The sequence below is a fragment of the Taudactylus pleione genome, unplaced genomic scaffold, assembly GCF_031769625.1.
Source record: "Taudactylus pleione unplaced genomic scaffold, aTauple2 ptg000400l, whole genome shotgun sequence".
In the NCBI taxonomy this organism is placed as follows: domain Eukaryota; kingdom Metazoa; phylum Chordata; class Amphibia; order Anura; family Myobatrachidae; genus Taudactylus; species Taudactylus pleione.
Genome location: NW_028284802.1, coordinates 4,737,770 through 4,755,017, shown reverse-complemented (window position 1 = coordinate 4,755,017; position 17,248 = coordinate 4,737,770). Strand labels below are relative to the sequence as shown.

At 44.7% G+C, this 17,248-nt stretch overlaps 1 protein-coding gene across 1 annotated transcript in view; it reads left to right on the top strand.

Annotated features, from left to right (window-relative positions):
• The window catches only part of PSMB8 (proteasome 20S subunit beta 8), a 30,350-nt gene extending 14,240 nt beyond the window's left edge, over window positions 1–16,110 (top strand). Inside the window, exons 5-6 of the mRNA XM_088446551.1 lie at window positions 6,714–6,918; window positions 15,532–16,110. Coding sequence (XP_088302677.1) covers window positions 6,714–6,918; window positions 15,532–15,623 — 297 coding nt within the window. The 3' untranslated portion in view covers window positions 15,624–16,110. The remainder of the gene's footprint in view (window positions 1–6,713; window positions 6,919–15,531) is intronic.
• The last annotated feature ends 1,138 nt before the right edge of the window (window positions 16,111–17,248 follow it).

Genomic DNA, 17,248 nt, shown 5'->3' with positions numbered 1-17,248 from the left:
CGTTTCTTGATTTGGTAAGTTTTGTGAAGTCTAACTTTTGTTCAATTGTTGTTTCATTGTGTTTCTTATTTTTTGTAATTTTTGGATCCATAATTTCTTTTATTTTAGATTTTGTTTATTTTCGACCCAAAAGACCTTTTGATTTTGACTCTTATATATTTGCTCTTGGTAAGTCCATTTTTTATCTTGTATTTGCAAACTAATTAGCGCATTTTTAGTAGTTACTCTTGTGACTTGTATTAGCAAACTAATTAGCGCATTTTTAGTAGTTACTCTTGTGACTTGTATTAGCGAACTAATTAGCGCATTTTTAGTAGTTACTCTTGTGACTTGTATTAGCGAACTAATTAGCGCATTTTTAGTAGTTACTCTTGTGACTTGTATTAGCGAACTAATTAGCGCATTTTTAACAGCTTAATAATCATTCTAACTTTTTGGTGGTTTCTCTTTCGCTTTTTGTGCCAACATTTCGACCCATTTTGATGTACTGTGTTAAATGTCGCTTTGCTGTTTTGCTAAATGGGTGTTTGGCATATTTAAACTTTTGTCTAGCACAAGATTTGTAAATAAAAATGCACAGAGTGAAATGTGTCAAGTAATTTTGGCGTTTATTTTCAGTTTGGACGTATCATGACAATACCCCGGCATGTAAGCAGCAATGGATGGTATCATCAAGCTAAGTTGTTTTAATATAGTTTTGGGGTGGGTCAAAAGCCTTACTTTGAAATCTTTGAATTTCAGGTTGATCTGGGGCGGTTTGTTCTGGCCATGCTCCCGGAAGCCGACCAACCTCAATCTCGTCCCAGGCGTAGGCATCGTAGGCATGCAAGGCCCCAGATATTTCGAACACGTGTCACCCTTTTTGGAATGCCCGATGATGAGGTTTTAAGACGCTACCGTCTACCTCCCAAAATCATCATAGACACTCTCTCATTAATAGAAAGTGATCTTGAGCGGCAAATTGACAGTCCAACAGCAATACCACCACTTACGCAATTTATGGCGGTGTTACATTTCTGTGCCTCAGGATCGTTTCAAACAACGGTGGGAATAGTGGCGGGCATCTCCCAATCCTCCTTTTCCCGGATCCTGAGGGCAGTGATGGAGGCACTTTTCAAGCACCTCCATCATTTTATTCAAATGCCTTTGGATATGGGTGCCCTTAGTGTGGCCAAGGCCAATTTTTACCAAATAGCTGCCTTCCCACACATCATAGGGGTTGTGGATGGTACTCACATACCACTTCAGCCTCCAGCCCGGCTGGAGGCCATATTTCGAAACAGGAAACACTATCACTCCCTGAATGTAATGGTGGTATGTGATGCCTCCCTCCAGATCCTGTCCCTGAATGCTAAATTGCCCGGAAGTGCACATGACTCCTTCGTCATCCGGCATTCAGGGATATGGCACAAATTAACCAACCTACAAGCTGGTGATGCGTGGCTTCTGGGTAAGTGGAGACCTTTAGTACATAACAATGTTAAGCTTGATACACAGTGTTCCTGATGTTGTCAATTCTTTTCCATAGGAGACAGTGGATATCCTTGCATGTCCTGGCTGCTCACTCCTTATTTGGCTCCCACACCAGGCCCACAAAGTGCATTTAATTCCGCACTTACAGCCACCAGGCAAGTGGTGGAGCGCTGTATCGGCCTTTTAAAAGGCCGATTCAGATGCCTCCACCGCTCTGGTGGCGAGCTCATGTATTTGCCGGATATGGTGTCGAAAATTGTGGTCCTGTGTGGGATATTTCACAACATCACCATAAGGAGTGGTGTCCCAATGCAGCCAGAGGATGCCTTACCTGAGGATGGCCCCCACGAGGCTGGTCGGAGGTCAGTATGTGGGGGGGCCATACGCGATGATGTGGTGGCCAGATTTTTTAGGTAAGTTTTAACAAAACAGTGTTTAAACCTAATGTGTTTGTGTTTGTTTGCGAACATCTAATTTTGTTTTCTTTTTTTCAACATCTTCGGTTTGTTCACATAATCTTTGGCACTACAACGCTCACTACTTCATGCTACCCTTACCAAACCTGGATCTGGTCATTTTGGGAATATATTCTGGAACCCATATCGCAACGCCATGTTTGTGGAATCATTTTGGCATGGTCCTTCCTCAACCAGTTCTTGATTTGTTTTTTTTTGTTTTTTTTTTATTGGGTATGTGTTGTATTTGAGATTATCACTGTGTGTTTTTTTTGTGAGTGACCACTTTGATTTCTCAGTTATGTTGTGAATAAATGTTTGGAGAGTTAAATGTTCTTCCTTTTTTTGGACGTTACCAGCAAGTTTAACCAGGTTAACACACCTTACATTTGACTAAGGGGTAATCCAGTACTGACGCCAGTTGAGCAAAAATGAAATATGTTTTCAGGTTCCCAACCCACACCAAAAGGAAGCCTGTCCAATCATTTGGCTTTGTAAGATTCGCCTAAGCAGCTTGCCCACCAACTAGGAACCTGTAAAATGTAGAAATATCTAATTGACACTACACACAAAAAGGGAAATGACATTGTTACTGTTATGTGTTTCTTGAGGGTGTTTTACATACAAATACAAAACCCAATCTAATTTTAAAAAAATGCAAAACCTTGCAGGAACAGTCTACTTATGTCAGGGTTAACTATCTTTGGGTTTGAAAAAACGAATGAGGCAGAACGTATATTAGAAATAAAAAATTTATTTTGAAAAAGATAAAAACCAAAAAAAACTACTGCCGAAGGATGCCAGACAGCCGGTCAAGGGCCACAAGCACCCCAATTACATTTTGGCGCATGTGTGCCACACAATCTTCGACCTCTTGCCGACGCCTCTGTTCCTCTGTGGGTGAGAAATGTGTGTGGATTAATCAAACAATAGGGAATCCACATTAAAAAAACAAAAACACAACGAAATCACTCCAAAACCAAAATTTAAAAAAAAAGGGTTGCTGCAAAAATTACAAGGCCTATGTAGAAATACCCACAGGTGTGATATGTGTATGTTGAAATCAGCAGGAAGAGGTAAAGGCAAACTGCTAAATCACCAAAAAACAACCCAAAAATCACGAATAAAGGAACGACACATGATTACATACAAACAGTTTGTGGTTAAAAAAAACGCAAAAGAAAAACATACCGGTAGCCAAAACGGCAGATCCCGAAGTCCCTCCATCTTCATCCTCGGAGGAGCCTTCATTCCCCAAAGAACGGGGCGGGGTTATCACGGACTCCGGGGAGGGGGTAATTGGAAGAGGGGTGGTTGGAGGAGAGGGGGAAGGGGGACGGAGGGGAAGGAGGCCCGACAGTTCCGGGAGAGGGTCTTGGAAGGCTTGGGAGGAGGGGGGAATAGGGGAATTATTTGGGGTGGAGTGTTGGCTGGGGGTGGGTGAGAGTGGGCGGGACCGCCGTCTGGCCGGACGGTGACGGCGTAGTCTTGCCTGTCCCCCTAAAAGATGTCAAACAAATTGTGGTTAGTTTCTGGCCAAATCCTGGCCAAATAACATTTTAAAATCACCCACCACCAACAAAAAACATGCAAATATGAGTAGAATGAATATATCAGAAATAGAGGGAAAACATGGTCATGCAGATATGAGGAGAATGAATAAATAGGACAGACATAAAAACATGCACACGCAGTTTGCCCCACAAAGACAAACATGAAAACCACAATACATAACACTTACTTTCCACTATCTGCATGCGAAAGCATGCCAGCAAGCGGGGCATTCGCCGTTGCAGGTCAGACCACCTGCGCTCCAGCTGGCCGATGTTGCGGCGTGAGCCGAAGGAGCGCAGGCGGGCCCGTGCCTCCGCATACGCGGAACGCTTCTGCCGGTTGGTGATGGGTGGAGGCTGGCTGGTGATACGCCGATCCATCACCTCCGTTAGCACCAGCAGCTCGCGCCTGGTGAATGCGGAGGCTCTCATGATGGCAATGGTGTTTTTCTTAAAATTCATTTTTGATAAAGTGTGCCAAAAATTTCTGATTGGCTAATGTATCTTGGAAATTAACAGGAGCAATTTTATTGGTTAGTGTATGAGTCATGTGTTCGACAGGGCCAGAAATCTCTGGAGAGTTATGATAGGCTTGATGCAGTGACATGCGTAAGCAAATTTAAATAAAGAAATGAACCCAGGAAAATATGCGGGGATCCACAGCAATAGAACAATTGTTTCATTGTGGCTAACATGTTTTTTGAGCAATAAAAGCGAATGTTTAAGCCGTACGTATTCTGCGGGTAAACACAAACACGGACAAGAGTAAAGTTTCTTGCATTGTGTTGAAAAAAAAAAACCATTAAGCTAATTGATACATTGATTGGCATGATACGATTGATGGAGGTAGGCAGAATAAAGGAGCAGGTAATCGACATCTGACATGGCCACTTCCGGTTTATACTTGTGCGTGCGTTCCCTTCAAGCCATTTCGGGGATGTACGCTCGCTATTTCGCACGCTCGTTAGTTAGAGGAGGGGTTGTCTGAGTTTGGGGAGGATTTTTAGATGCGATCGAAAATACGAGCGAGCCCTTGAATTTAAATATTTTTGTACGTACGCCTAACGTACGTGCGCCCGCTTGCGAGTGGGTCTGAATGAGGGCCTCTGTCAGCGTATGCAGGGTTATCAATTCTGTCAGCGTATGCAGGGTTACCAATTCTGTCAGCGTATGCAGGGTTACCAATTCTGTCAGCGTATATGCAGGGTTACCAATTCTGTCAGCGTATGCAGGGTTACCAATTCTGTCAGCGTATGCAGTGTTACCAATTCTGTCAGTGTATGCAGGGTTACCAATTCTGTCAGCGTATGCAGGGTTACCAATTCTGTCAGTGTATGCAGGGTTACCAATTCTGTCAGTGTATGCAGGGTTACCAATTCTGTCAGTGTATGCAGGGTTACCAATTCTGTCAGCGTATGCAGGGTTACCAATTCTGTCATTGTATGCAGGGTTACCAATTCTGTCAGTGCATGCAGGGTTACCAATTCTGACAGTGCATGCAGGGTTACCAATTCTGTCAGTGCATGCAGGGTTACCAATTCTGTCAGTGCATGCAGGGTTACCAATTCTGTCAGTGCATGCAGGGTTACCAATTCTGTCAGTGTATGCAGGGTTACCAATTCTGTCAGTGCATGCAGGGTTACCAATTCTGTCAGTGCATGCAGGGTTACCAATTCTGTCAGTGTATGCAGGGTTACCAATTCTGTCACTGTATGCAGGGTTACCAATTCTGTCAGCGTATGCAGGGTTACCAATTCTGTCAGTGTATGCAGGGTTACCAATTCTGTCACTGTATGCAGGGTTATCAATTCTGTCAGTGCATGCAGGGTTACCAATTCTGTCAGTGCATGCAGGGTTACCAATTCTGTCAGTGTATGAGGGGGTTACCAATTCTGTCACTGTATGCAGGGTTATCAATTCTGTCAGTGTAAGCAGGGTTACCAATTCTGTCAGTGTATGTAGGGTTACCAATTCTGTCAGTGCATGCAGGGTTACCAATTCTGTCAGTGTATGTAGGATTACCAATTCTGTCAGTGCATGCAGGGTTACCAATTCTGTCAGTGTATGCAGGGTTATCAATTCTGTCAGTGTATGCAGGGTTACCAATTCTGTCACTGTATGCAGGGTTATCAATTCTGTCAGTGTATGCAGGGTTACCAATTCTGTCAGTGTATGCAGGGTTATCAATTCTGTCAGTGTATGCAAGGTTACCAATTCTGTCAGTGTATGCAGGGTTACCAATTCTGACAGCGCATGCAGGGTTACCAATTCTGTCAGCGTATGCAGGGTTACCAATTCTGTCAGCGTATGCAGGGTTACCAATTCTGTCAGCGTATGCAGGGTTACCAATTCTGTCAGTGTATGCAGGGTTATCAATTCTGTCAGTGTATGTAGGGTTACCAATTCTGTCAGTGTATGTAGGGTTACCAATTCTGTCAGTGCATGCAGGGTTACCAATTCTGTCAGTGCATGCAGGGTTACCAATTCTGTCAGTGCATGCAGGGTTACCAATTCTGTCAGTGTATGTAGGGTTACCAATTCTGTCAGTGCATGCAGGGTTAACAATTCTGTCAGTGTATGTAGGGTTACCAATTCTGTCAGTGCATGCAGGGTTAACAATTCTGTCAGTGTATGCAGGGTTACCAATTCTGTCAGTGTATGCAGGGTTAACAATTCTGTCAGTGTATGCAGGGTTACCAATTCTGTGCGGCCGGTGCCATCGCACAGGGCACCACAGGTCAGGGGGCGCTGTTTGGGCCTGTCAGATATCTGTTTATTATCATTCTCACTTGTAGCTTCCTCTTATTTCATCCCCAGCATCTCCTGACCTCTCCTGTCTCTTCCCTGGCCCTTCCCCATGAGGCCATTCCCCTTTTGTTAGGTGCATTATGTCTCTTTGAAAAATGAGCGGGGCGCCAATGCTCTTTCAGGCACAGGGCACCAAAAAGTCTAGTTAAGGCTCTGCTTGTGAGCTACATGCAGTAGCAGCAAGTATATACCCTGTCTGCCTGCAAAAAAAAATATATATATATGCATTTGCACCCCTAGCATTGCAACATGGTTTGTTCCAGAGTTACTTTGTTTGTGCAGAGTTACTTTTTTTTCTTTGCTCCCAATTTCAGAATCGGCCCTAGAATGTCAGCACACACCCTGTTATTTGCACTGTGCTCAAAGAAATGTAGTTGCAGATAACTGCAGGTATCCGTAATGCATCGCTATATGTTCCCTACAGGGTCCTGGATTATATTACGTGGATGAAAATGGTACAAGGTTATCTAGCAATATGTTCTCCACCGGCTCAGGAAATTCTTACGCATATGGCGTTATGGACAGCGGATACCGTTACGACCTGACCCCTGAAGAGGCGTATGATCTTGGCCGCAGGGCAATCAGCTATGCTACCTATCGGGATTGCTACTCAGGAGGAGTAGTTAACAGTAAGTTCCACCTGTTTCACACACACTATTCTTACTTATTATCCTACTCTTACGTTTGGTACATAGCTGGCTGTTTAAACACTGATTTCTGGGCCCGGGTCCTTGTTGGCAGCAGGAGAGCCCTCTGTGTGTCTGGAGACCCGCTGTGTCTGCGGCATCTTAGACTTACGCAGAAGGCTGCGATAGCATTTGCGTCCATCTCTGTAGCAGGCACGCAGTGTGTGTCCATTCGGACAGCCCAACTACAGCTGTGGCCCCCACACAACATGGTGAGAAGGGCCACAGAGTACTGTAGTTGCGTGAGCACAAATTAAATTGGATTGTGAACATTAAGGGCCTGATTCAGAGCCGTTCGCTATTTGCGGTCGTTCGTTCAAAAACAAGGGGTGGCTATTCAAATGATCCGTTCGCAAATTGCAGTCTGTTCGCACCTCTAAGTCTGACCGAGCGAGCAAAACATACGCTCGTTTATTTGATAAAAACGCCCCCTGGCGGCTCGCACCTTACGTCATGTCCGCTATTTATTAGATTAATCGAGTACATCGTACAGCATATGAACTGCTCGCTATTCTTGTGGTTGGTGTTTTCAACCGCTATTTTGCGAGCAGTTCTGAGTTAAAAAAAACCAAGTGACGTGGTCATTGATGCTGCTATATTAATTATGCACACCCATAAAACGCCCGTTTTGACCTTTAAGCACGCCTGCGTTCTGATCTCCACTCCCCGTTTTCAAGCACCTTCCCCTGTTACCACCCACATACGCCTCATTCTGTCACTCAAATTAGCAGGCACTCGCTATATTGCGTACAAATGATTTTCGGCCGCACTGACTGGTTCGCGCATGCGTACTAAAAACCGTACGCATGCGCAGATGTGCGAACATCGCTCGGAACGAGCGTACTGCCGATAGCGAGTGGCTCTGAATGAGGGCCTAAGTCAAGAGATTATGGGTGTCTATTTACTAAGCAGTGTTAGGAGACAGAGTGAAAAGTGATAAGGTGCCAGCCAATCAGCTCCCAACTGTCATTTTTCAAACACAGCCTGTGAGATGACAGTTGGGAGCTGATTGGCTGGTACCTTATCACTTTTCACTCTGTCTCCTAACACTGCTTAGTAAATAGACCTTTATATATGTGACCTGAGGGAAAGTGACAGGTAAAGTACTGTTTGGGTTTACAAACTGGGGGTCGGGAATCCCAGGAAGAGGTGCACATGGCTTCTATGTACATACGGTAATTACATTTAAGAATAACTCTGTCCCAAATGATGAATCCAGTTTTTGGTGGACGTAACTGTATTATATTAATATAAAATCTTGTCTCTTACTTATCTCTGATTACCACTTGTCTGGTCTGCCTGTAACTGCAGCCTCCAATTGCCACACTAGACTTCTGTATACTAGTCCCGCTGTGTGCCAAGGGCCTCATTCACCAAAGATCGCAACTGCTAAAGCATATGAAGACGGTTGCGTAATGCGCAGGCGTATGCATCGCAGTGCACGTGTGTGAACCAGCCACTGCGATCTGGATTGCCAACGCAGTGATTGACAGGAAGTACAGTTTGGGGGTGGTGTCGAGGGGGGGGGGGTGACTTTTGGTCCGAGAAACGCAGGCGTGCCAATGCATTTGAACGCCATTGCAGGGGTGTACATAAATTAGCCACTGCGATGCCATACGCAGCCTGAGCTCTCACTGCGTACAGGAAAGTTAGCAATTTAGTGGTAGGGTCAGAATTGCCATCTGCATGTTCTCCGTACGAGTGCTTTACAATTGCAACTATTATCATACTTTTGCAGCAGAACTGCGTGCGCGTTTGCAACAGTAATCCCACTGTTTTCTAGCCCCTCTCTGTACTAGTCACTCTGTATACTAGTCCCGGTGTTTACTAGTCCCATTGTATGCTAGTCCCACTGTTTTCTAGTCCCTCAGTGTACTAGTCCGGCTGTGTACTAATCCCACTGTGTACTAGTCCCTCTGTGTATTAAACCCTCTGTGTACTAGTCCCTTTGTGAACTAATCCCACTGTGTACTATTCCCTCAGTGTACTAGTCTGGCTGTGTACTAATCCCACTGTGTACTAGTCCCTCAGTGTACTATCCCACTGTGTACTAGTCCGGCTGTGTACTAATCCCACTGTGTACTAGTCCCTCTGTGCACTAATCCCACTGTGTACTAGTCCCTCAGTGTACTAGTCCCTCTGTGCACTAATCCCACTGTGTACTAGTCCCTCAGTGTACAAGTCTGGCTGTGTACTATCCCACTGTGTACTAGTCCCTCAGTGTACTAGTCCAGCTATATACTAATTCCACTGTGTACTAGTCCCTCAGTGTACTAACGGCTATATACTAATTCCACTGTGTACTAGTCCCTCAGTGTACTAGTCCGGCTGTGTACTAATCCCATTGTGTACTAGTCCCTCAGTGTACTAGTCTGGCTGTATACTAATCCCACTGTGTACTAGTCCCTCAGTGTACTAGTCCGGCTGTATACTAATCCTACTGTGTACTAGTCCCTCAGTGTACTAGTCTGGCTATGTACTATCCCACTGTGTACTAGTCCCTCAATGTACTAGTCCGGCTGTGTACTAATCCCACCGTGTACTAGTCCCTCAGTGTACTAGTCCGGCTGTATACTAATCCCACTGTGTACTAGTCCCTCAGTGTACTTGTCCGGCTGTATACTAATCCCTCTGTGTACTAATCCCACTGTGTACTAGTCCCTCAGTGTCTGGCTGTGTACTAATCCCTCTGTGTACTAGTCCCTCAGTGTACTAGTCCGGCTGTGTACTAATCCCACTGTGTACTAGTCTCTCAGTCTACTAATCCCACTGTGTACTAGTCAATCAGGGTACTAGTCCTGCCGTATACTAGTCCCACTGTATACTACTCCAGCTGCATACTAGTCCTGATGTACAGTAGTCCTGCTGTATATTATACCTGCTATATACTATTCTCACTGTTTACTATTCCCTCTGTATACTAATCCTACTGTAAATTAGTCCTGCTGTATACTATTCCAGCTGTCTACTATTTCCTCTGTAAACTAGTCCTACAGTTATTAGTCCTGCTGTATACTCAGGGCGCATAGAGAGGAGGGGGCCCATGTGCATTCCCCGCCTGGGGCCCCCTCCTCCCTCCCTGGCAGCCGGTAGCAGACTGACGGCTGACTGGCGACCGCAGCAGCAGTAGTCTGTGTCCAGGGTCTGCTGCGCACGCACAGGTCACCGGGAAAAGGGTACGGCCTCCATTTTCCTGGCGATTTCCTCACTGTGCATGCGCAATATGCCACGGCGGCCATTTTCCGGCGTTTTGTGTAGGGCTGAGACACCCCTGTACCCAGGGGCCCGTGTGCACCGCACATCCTGCACCCATTATAGATACGCCCCTGTGTATACTAGAACCGCTGTATTCTAGTCTAGTCCCACTGTATATTAGTCCTGGTGTATGCTAACTCCCCCCCCCCGTATACTACAGAAAGAAGAAAGAATACAACTCACGGGCGCTGCCCCTCAAGGCTGCAAAGGTTGTGAATGAGTCTCCAACTCCTAATAATGCAGACGTAAAATACAAAAATACAGCCTCACTAGCGCTTATGAGTTTGTTCCGAAAGTTCATATAATGTTCAAGTTGCTCCAATGCGGATGATCCACAGTACAGGGAAGAAACAATAAAAATAGGGGTACAATAGTGTAATACAGTCACTTCTTGGACGCACAGCACCACAGGGATGTGTGTAATGATTGGAACAGGGTGAAGGGGAATCCACTCCCAGCTTTAAATTCTGCTCCCTTGAAGGAATTTCACCCAAAAGTGAGGGAAGTAGGTATACAGTGCACTTCTTACACATATGCTTACTTCTAGCAACGTAGTACTTACACATATGCTTACTTCTAGCAACGTAGTACTTACACATATGCTTACTTCTAGCAACGTAGTACTTACACATATGATTACTTCTAGCAACGTAGTACTTACACATATGCTTACTTCTATTAACGTAGTACTTACACATATGCTTACTTCTAGCAACGTAGTACTTACACATATGCTTACTTCTAGCAACGTAGTACTTGCACATATGCTTACTTCTAGCAACGTAGTACTTACACATATGCTTACTTCTAGCAACGTAGTACTTACACATATGCTTACTTCTAGCAACGTAGTACTTACACATATGCTTACTTCTAGCAACGTAGTACTTACACATATGCTTACTTCTAGCAACGTAGTACTTACACATATGCTTACTTCTAGCAACGTAGTACTTACACATATGCTTACTTCTAGCAACGTAGTACTTACACATATGCTTACTTCTAGCAACGTAGTACTTACACATATGCTTACTTCTAGCAACGTAGTACTTACACATATGCTTACTTCTAGCAACGTAGTACTTACACATATGCTTACTTCTAGCAACGTAGTACTTACACATATGCTTACTTCTAGCAACGTAGTACTTACACATATGCTTACTTCTAGCAACGTAGTACTTACACATATGCTTACTTCTAGCAACGTAGTACTTACACATATGCTTACTTCTAGCAACGTAGTACTTACACATATGCTTACTTCTAGCAACGTAGTACTTACACATATGCTTACTTCTAGCAACGTAGTACTTACACATATGCTTACTTCTAGCAACGTAGTACTTACACATATGCTTACTTCTAGCAACGTAGTACTTACACATATGCTTACTTCTAGCAACGTAGTACTTACACATATGCTTACTTCTAGCAACGTAGTACTTACACTAGGGATGTGCAGGCTCGGATAGGTTCGAGTTTGCACGTGGAGTTCGGATTTTTCCCTCCAAAAAAACGGAACTCAGAACGAGGCAAAACGTCATCTTACATGGACGAACATCATCATTCCTGGTCTTTTGTCCAGGAATGATGATGTTCGTCCATGTAATATGACGTTTTGCCTCGTTCTGAGTTCCGTTTTTTTGGAGGGAAAAATCCGAACTCCACGTGCAAACTCGAACCTATCCGAGCCTGCACATCCCTAACTTACACATATGCTTACTGCTAGCAACGTAGTACTTACACATATGCTTACTTCTAGCAACGTAGTACTTACACATATGCTTACTTCTAGCAACGTAGTACTTACACATATGCTTACTTCTAGCAACGTAGTACTTACACATATGCTTACTTCTAGCAACGTAGTACTTACACATATGCTTACTTCTAGCAACGTAGTACTTACACATATGCTTACTTCTAGCAACGTAGTACTTACACATATGCTTACTTCTAGTAGCGTAGTACTTACACATATGATTACTTCTAGCAACGTAGTAATTACACATATGCTTACTTCTAGCAACGTAGTACTTACACATATGCTTACTTCTAGCAACGTAGTAATTACACATATGCTTACTTCTAGCAACGTAGTACTTACACATATGCTTACTTCTAGCAACGTAGTACTTACACATATGCTTACTTCTAGCAACGTAGTAATTACACATATGCTTACTTCTAGCAACGTAGTACTTACACATATGCTTACTTCTAGCAACGTAGTACTTACACATATGCTTACTTCTAGCAACGTAGTACTTACACATATGCTTACTTCTAGCAACGTAGTACTTACACATATGCTTACTTCTAGCAACGTAGTACTTACACATATGCTTACTTCTAGCAACGTAGTACTTACACATATGCTTACTTCTAGCAACGTAGTACTTACACATATGCTTACTTCTAGCAACGTAGTACTTACACATATGCTTACTTCTAGCAACGTAGTACTTACACTAGGGATGTGCAGGCTCGGATAGGTTCGAGTTTGCACGTGGAGTTCGGATTTTTCCCTCCAAAAAAACGGAACTCAGAACGAGGCAAAACGTCATCTTACATGGACGAACATCATCATTCCTGGTCTTTTGTCCAGGAATGATGATGTTCGTCCATGTAAGATGACGTTTTGCCTCGTTCTGAGTTCCGTTTTTTTGGAGGGAAAAATCCGAACTCCACGTGCAAACTCGAACCTATCCGAGCCTGCACATCCCTAACTTACACATATGCTTACTGCTAGCAACGTAGTACTTACACATATGCTTACTTCTAGCAACGTAGTACTTACACATATGCTTACTTCTAGCAACGTAGTACTTACACATATGCTTACTTCTAGCAACGTAGTACTTACACATATGCTTACTTCTAGCAAAGTAGTACTTACACATATGCTTACTTCTAGCAACGTAGTACTTACACATATGCTTACTTCTAGTAGCGTAGTACTTACACATATGATTACTTCTAGCAACGTAGTAGTTACACATATGCTTACTTCTAGCAACGTAGTAATTACACATATGCTTACTTCTAGCAACGTAGTACTTACACATATGCTTACTTCTAGCAACGTAGTAATTACACATATGCTTACTTCTAGCAACGTAGTACTTACACATATGCTTACTTCTAGCAACGTAGTACTTACACATATGCTTACTTCTAGCAACGTAGTAATTACACATATGCTTACTTCTAGCAACGTAGTACTTACACATATGCTTACTTCTAGCAACGTAGTACTTACACATATGCTTACTTCTAGCAACGTAGTACTTACACATATGCTTACTTCTAGCAACGTAGTACTTACACATATGCTTACTTCTAGCAACGTAGTACTTACACATATGCTTACTTCTAGCAACGTAGTACTTACACATATGATTACTTCTAGCAACGTAGTACTTACACATATGCTTACTTCTAGCAACGTAGTACTTACATATAAAGGTATCTTTTATTTGTCACTGACGGGGAATCCTCACATCAGATAGGGTCTCGTCAACATTAAATAAAAAAAAAATATAGTTGTACACTAGTCCTGCAGTATACAAGCACAACTGTATACTAGTATTGTGTACTAGTCCAGCTGTATACTAGTCCTACTGTATATTAGTCCTGCTGTATACTAGTCCTGCTGTATATTAGTACAGCTGAGTACGGATTTATCGTATTGGCTATTCAGAACATGTGCGACCCGGCCACCTAAAATCATTTCTACTTTATACGAGTCCCGCTGTGTACTAGTCCTGCTAATGGTCCCGCTGTGTACTATTCCTGCTAATGGTGCCGCTGTGTACTAGTCCTGCTAATGGTCCCGCTGTGTACTAGTCCTGCTAATGGTCCCGCTGTGTACTAGTCCTGCTAATGGTCCCGCTGTGTACTAGCCCTGCTAATGGTCCCGCTGTGTACTAGCCCTGCTAATGGTGCCGCTGTGTACTAGTCCTGCTAATGGTCCCGCTGTGTACTAGTCCTGCTAATGGTTCCGCTGTGTACTAGTCCTGCTAATGGTGCCGCTGTGTACTAGTCCTGCTAATGGTCCCGCTGTGTACTAGTCCTGCTAATGGTCCCACTGTGTACTAGTCCTGCTAATGGTCCAGCTGTGTACTAGCCCTGCTAATGGTCCCGCTGTGTACTAGTCCTGCTAATGGTTCCGCTGTGTACTAGTCCTGCTAATGGTGCCGCTGTGTACTAGTCCTGCTAATGGTCCCGCTGTGTACTAGTCCTGCTAATGGTCCCACTGTGTACTAGTCCTGCTAATGGTCCAGCTGTGTACTAGCCCTGCTAATGGTCCCGCTGTGTACTAGTCCTGCTAATGGTCCCGCTGTGTACTAGTCCTGCTAATGGTCCCGCTGTGTACTAGTCCTGCTAATGGTCCCGCTGTGTACTAGTCCTGCTAATGGTCCCGCTGTGTACTAGCCCTGCTAATGGTCCCGCTGTGTACTAGTCCTGCTAATGGTGCCGCTGTGTACTAGTCCTGCTAATGGTGCCGCTGTGTACTAGTCCTGCTAATGGTCCAGCTGTGTACTAGTCCTGCTAATGGTCCCGCTGTGTACTAGACCTGCTAATGGTCCCGCTGTGTACTAGTCCTGCTAATGGTCCCGCTGTGTACTAGTCCTGCTAATGGTCCCGCTGTGTACTAGTCCTGCTAATGGTCCCGCTGTGTACTAGTCCTGCTAATGGTCCCGCTGTGTACTAGTCCTGCTAATGGTCCCGCTGTGTACTAGCCCTGCTAATGGTCCCGCTGTGTACTAGTCCTGCTAATGGTGCCGCTGTGTACTAGTCCTGCTAATGGTGCCGCTGTGTACTAGTCCTGCTAATGGTGCCGCTGTGTACTAGTCCTGCTAATGGTCCAGCTGTGTACTAGTCCTGCTAATGGTCCCGCTGTGAACTAGTCCTGCTAAGGGTCCCGCTGTGTACTAGTCCTGCTAATGGTCCCGCTCTGTACTAGTCCTGCTAATGGTGCCGCTGTGTACTAGTCCTGCTAATGGTCCCGCTCTGTACTAGTCCTGCTAATGGTCCAGCTGTGTACTAGCCCTGCTAATGGTCCCGCTGTGTACTAGTCCTGCTAATGGTCCCGCTGTGTACTAGTCCTGCTAATGGTCCCGCTGTGTACTAGTCCTGCTAATGGTCCCGCTCTGTACTAGTCCTGCTAATGGTCCCGCTGTGAACTAGTCCTGCTAATGGTCCCGCTGTGTACTAGTCCTGCTAATATGTGTCTATGAGGAAGAAGTGTGTGTATGGCACCCATAGTGCCTCTCTCCTGTCTTGTTGCAGTGTACCACATGAAGGAGGACGGCTGGGTAAAGGTCGGACAGTATGATGTGAGCGACTTACTGTACAAATACGCAGCGGAGAAGAGGCAGTGATTGCAGAGGCCGTGTTACCCGCGCAGTGTGACCCCCCTTATACTACACCTACAGAGAGAAGAGGCAGTAATTGCAGAGGCTGTGTGACCCGCGCAGTGTGACCCCCCGTATACTACACCTACAGAGAGAAGAGGCAGTAATTGCAGAGGCTGTGTGACCCGCGCAGTGTGACCCCCCGTATACTACACCTACAGAGAGAAGAGGCAGTAATTGCCGTGTTCTCTCCATTGTGTCCCATATTCTTACTCCGTTACTCTAAGTTCTTACAAAGGGGTGTATTTATCAAAGCTGGGAGAGAGGTAAAATTGTGAGAGATAAAGTGCTAACCAATCAGCTTCCACTTTACATTTTGCAACCTGTGTTTAAAAAATGGTAGGAGCCGATTGGTTGGTCATTTATTTTTTACAATTTTCTCTCTCTCCCAGCTTTGATAAATACCCCCCTAAATCTGCTATCTGAAATGATTGAAAATAAATCTTTAACAACTGATTTGTGTCTCTCTTTATTGTGTACACACACTGGGGAAGTGTCGCACTGTATACTGTGTTACACCATTATTGTATGGTTCTAGAAGCAATAGGGACACATAAGGGCTCTGTTCTAATGCGGGTGAATTGCAGGCATTGTAACGCCAGCCATGGCGCACCAAGTCACCGCAAACAATGCCCCAATTTTGCCCATGTTATTTTGCTGAAGCTGACCAGGCCCTGGCGGCTTGTGATTCCAGGAAATCAGCTTCCACTGACGCAGATCCTGGCCTTGTCCCTCCCGGAAAATAAGGGTGATGTCCGCGTTTCCGGGAATGCTGCCCAGGTACGGTGCCGCTCCACCTCCCAAACACCTCAGCCCATCAATCAAGCCGCGGCTGGGAGGCACTGCGAGCAAACTCGCAGGTGGAGGTCTGTACAAGCTTAGTACACATCCTGGGCATGCACACGCCTCCCACCATCGGAGATGAGCGCTGACCATCGGGTTAGCGTACATCTCTGAATCAGACCCTTAGTGCATACACACTTACCAGTCGTTCGGCCGATGTGTCTGCGCTGACATCACAGCTGGGCGGCAGTGGCGTGCAGTAAGGTCAGTGGCTGGTGAGGCTCTGGCTAGTATCGGAGCAAAATGTACAGACAAACCTATAGTATATGGACCCGAAAGAGGTACTTTGAATCCACCATTTATTGGGCAGGTTGCATAATAACATACATTCCCCTGTATCTCAGCAGCATTTACAGCACAGGAATACTCACAGCCAACAGCACAATACCTAGAAATACAATCACCTGTATCTGAACAGGACAGGATTTATTGATTTGTGCAATAGGTGGTTATACTCATGTAAATAGTCTCATTTATTCTAGTTAAGACTGAACGCTAAAATATATTTAAAAATATGTTGTCCAGGGCTTCAGTTAACCTAATAGTGGGTGCGGCGCTATTAAGTTAATGGAAGATCTGGACAACAAAATAGCCACTTATGCCCCCATTTATTAATGATCGCACTTGCAATGAGATCTGGGCATACAAAAAGATTGGTGGTCACTCACATCAGCTTAATGACGACGTAGCACAGGTGCTTGTAAAGGGCTGGGTTTACACTGAACACAGAAAAAAAGGGATTTTCCCTC